General features: G+C 36.7%; 1 protein-coding gene across 1 annotated transcript; it reads left to right on the top strand.

Annotated features, from left to right (window-relative positions):
- Positions 1-309: 309 nt before the first annotated feature.
- LOC110423452 (Uncharacterized conserved protein UCP015417, vWA) lies at positions 310-2,958 on the top strand. Its single transcript, XM_089784983.1, is given in 5 exon segments — positions 310-682; positions 685-1,359; positions 2,135-2,838; positions 2,840-2,897; positions 2,900-2,958. Coding segments are annotated over 5 exon segments (1,869 nt in total).
- Positions 2,959-3,462: the final 504 nt, after the last annotated feature.

Genomic DNA, 3,462 nt, shown 5'->3' with positions numbered 1-3,462 from the left:
TTGCAAGTGAAATCATTATCAACTGGTTATAAATAAGAAAATAACACTTATATTTTAAAAAAGAAAGGAAAAAAAAAGCAATGATCATAGATCCATAGAAAGAGAGTCAGAACCTTACTATGAAGCCTTTTATTTATCTTTAAAGTAGATTAAAAAAAAACAGTTATTTACTTGTTGACCAAGGGAAGGTAAATGATATAATTTTCTCATGAAAGCAAAAAGCTTTTCCGCAAAACCTCTATCTTTTCACTCCATTTATCAATCTCCATACCAAAACCATTTCCTGTTCCCATCCACAGTAGATAAACAATGGCTCTTCTACCCCTCTTAGACCCACCTGAGCTCGGCCACCTAACCCCACCAAAGCCACAAGCCCAAACCACCACCGGTTCAAGCAACCCCTTCATAGATCTCATGGTGGTTAGCTTCAACTAAGCAAATAGCTTGCCTTCCATGGGCTTCACTGAAAATAGGTCAACCACTTTTCTTTCCTCAAGCAACCCTTGCCTCGACTTGTTTTTCCATGTGGTCCCTAACACCCCACCTAAATCTCTCAAAGAGAGGCTCTCTCTAGCTTGGGCCCACAACCTGTTAAGCACTCTTAAACTCATCTATAACCTATGCAGCACACGTGGCACTGTGAAATCTGAAAAGGAAGGGTTTTACACTGTAGCGTTTTGGCTGCCAAGCACCATCCCAAAACCTTTGCTTGCAACATGGATTCATTTGCTGATTTCGGCTATTTCAAGGATCTCCCTGAGATCCTTTACCGTATACTTGAAGGTTCCGATATTAGGAAGATTCAAAAGGAAGAGTGGAACTAGAGAAAATTCAATACAGAGAAAAAAACAGAGGGGCAAAAATCCAATGTACTTGAAGAAATTAAAATGTTAAATGTTGTTGAAAAGGCTAAAATTGAGAAGGAAAATGCAAGTGCTTTAAGGAAAGAGAAGAAGATTGCTATGGCCAAAAAAGCTCTCGAGAGATACTCTCGTGACTCGGATTTTAGATTCCTATGCGAGCATGTCTCTGATCTTTTTACCTAGTGTCTTAAAGTTAATATAAAGTCGATGAAATCTAGTCGATCAAGGAAGGTTGGCCTTGCTGTTAAGTGGTGCCTTTCCATTGACTCTTCTTTTGATAAATTTACTTTGCTTTGTGAAAGTATTGCCAAAAAGATGTTCCCTCATGAGAACTACCCCGAATATGAAGGCATCAAGGAAGTGCTTTATGCTTACAGAGCTTGTGATTGATTAAGGATAGAAATGCTGGTGCCACTTCGTAAAGTTTTGGAATTGCCAAAGGTGTATATTGGTGCAAACAAATGGGATTCAATTCCCTAAAACAAAGTAGCCTCTGTTGGTGCAAATATGGTTTAGATGAAATTTAAAGAACCAGTAAAATTGACTTCAAGACGAGCCTTTCAATAACGTTATCTTTAAGACTTATTTCACCCTTACCACTCGATATGCAAAAGGAAATAATGCGAATAGCCTTAGTGATACAATGAAGCCAGCATCTAACTTGGTCTTGTACTTTTCGAGAGTAAACCACTAGATACACTCAAGGGTTTGCAAAATTGTTCGGCCTTATAGCCTACTTTCTGCAGCAAATAGATTATAAGGAATTTAAAGACTTTTGCAGTTGATGGGAGCTTAAGTGTTTATGTTAATAGAACACAACACTTTCCTTACTCTTAATTTTTCTGCTCTTATTTTGTTTTTGATTTGATGTATCAAAATAGTTGTCAACAAGCGTTTTATATAGGCTTATAAGTATCTCTTCTTCAAGGACACAACTTTTTCATTAAGGCATCACTTTGTCTAAAAAATATCTTTACATTTTACAAGACGTAACTTTTGGATAAAGGTATTGTTTCAATAATAATCTTATGAAAAGATAACTATTCATTCTATAAAACATAATCTTAAGTTATAATTTAAAATAAATAACTTTTCATATTTAAACTTTTGAGCTATGGTACTTTTTCAATTTTGTCATAACCTTTAGATATCATTTTACCAATAGATATAACTATTTACATAAAAATATACTTACAATCTAATATTTCTATTATGTCACTTTATGTTATATAACTTTTGAACTAAAATAACTTTACAAAGAAAAAGCTATATGGCTATGACGTTTTACAAGGAAAAATTTTTAAAGCATGATAAGCAGCGGTTTTCTAAGTATTTGGAGGATGTGAAGGCTGGGAAATCCACAATTACCGCTGGTGCATTGCTTCCTCATGAAATAATCGCCTCGTTGGATGATAACGATGGTGGAGATGTTCCAGAGCTTCATTGGCAAAGAATGGTTAATGATTTACTACAAAAGGGAAAGCTGAGAAACTGCATGGCGGTTTGCGACGTTTCTGGTAGCATGAGTGTGATACAAATGGAGGTTTCTGTTGCCTTGGGAGTATTGGTCTCAGATCTAACCGAGGAGCCATGAAAAGGGAAGCTTATTACTTTCAGCAAAAATCCTAAACTTCAAAAAGTTGAAGGTCAAAATTTGAAGGAAAAAACTCGTTTCGTGAGGCGCATGGCGTGGGGCTTGAACACTGATTTTCCACAAGTGTTTGATCTTATCTTGAAGGCTGCTGTCCAAGGCCAACTGAAGCCAGGACAAATGATTAAAAGGTTGTTTGTGTTAAGTGACATGGAGTTTGATTAAGCATCAGCATCTCCCTGGCAGACTGACTGTCAAGTTATAGTGACGAAGTTTACTGAGAAAGGGTATGGCGACGCGATTCCACAAATTGTCTTTTGGAATTTGAGAGATTCGAGGGCTACACCAGTTCCTGGGAGTCAAAATGGGGTGGCTTTGGTTAGTGGGGTTTTCAAAGAATTTGATAAAGATGTTCTTGGATGAAGATGGAGATATAACCCCTGAGCTGTCATGGAAGCTGCTATTTTGGGTGAGGAGCATCAGAAATTGGTCGTTCTTGATTGAATACATTTTTTGTAATTGGGATGCTTACATAGTAGTTCTGAATTCTGACAATGATGAAAAAGTTGCTCTGTTATTTTTTGTTGGAGCTCAGCTTAATCTTTTGCATGTCTTGGGACGTCGTTTATAATTAGTAATTAGTGTCCTACTTGAAAGTACTGACTGGCATGCCCAATAATTCTTGTTTGCTGTTGTCCTTGGTTGAATTCTGGCATCAACATATCTTTCTAGTCTATTCTCTGTTTACTAGTACTTTATACTTGACTGGGCTGATGTTGATAACAGATTCATGTCGTTTTGTTTAAGAGCTTGTGCAGCCTTAATCATTCTAGGAATGCGAAAGTCAAATATGACTATATGAGTGAGTTTAATTTTAATTTCTGACAAGGTTTGGTGTTGCCTTTGGTAGTTGCTAACCAGATGAATGTTCAAGTTTAATATTGATAATTAAAAACCTCGAGACTTGTTTCTCAAAACATTAACAGCAGCTGTCCAGGTTTCAGCGCC

Source organism: Theobroma umbraticum, unplaced genomic scaffold (genome assembly GCF_002168275.2).
Source record: "Theobroma umbraticum cultivar Fairchild unplaced genomic scaffold, ASM216827v3 scaffold_30.0, whole genome shotgun sequence".
Classification (NCBI taxonomy): Eukaryota; Viridiplantae; Streptophyta; class Magnoliopsida; order Malvales; family Malvaceae; genus Theobroma; species Theobroma umbraticum.
Note: the sequence above shows the minus strand (reverse complement) of the source record. Positions and strands in the feature narration are given on the sequence as shown.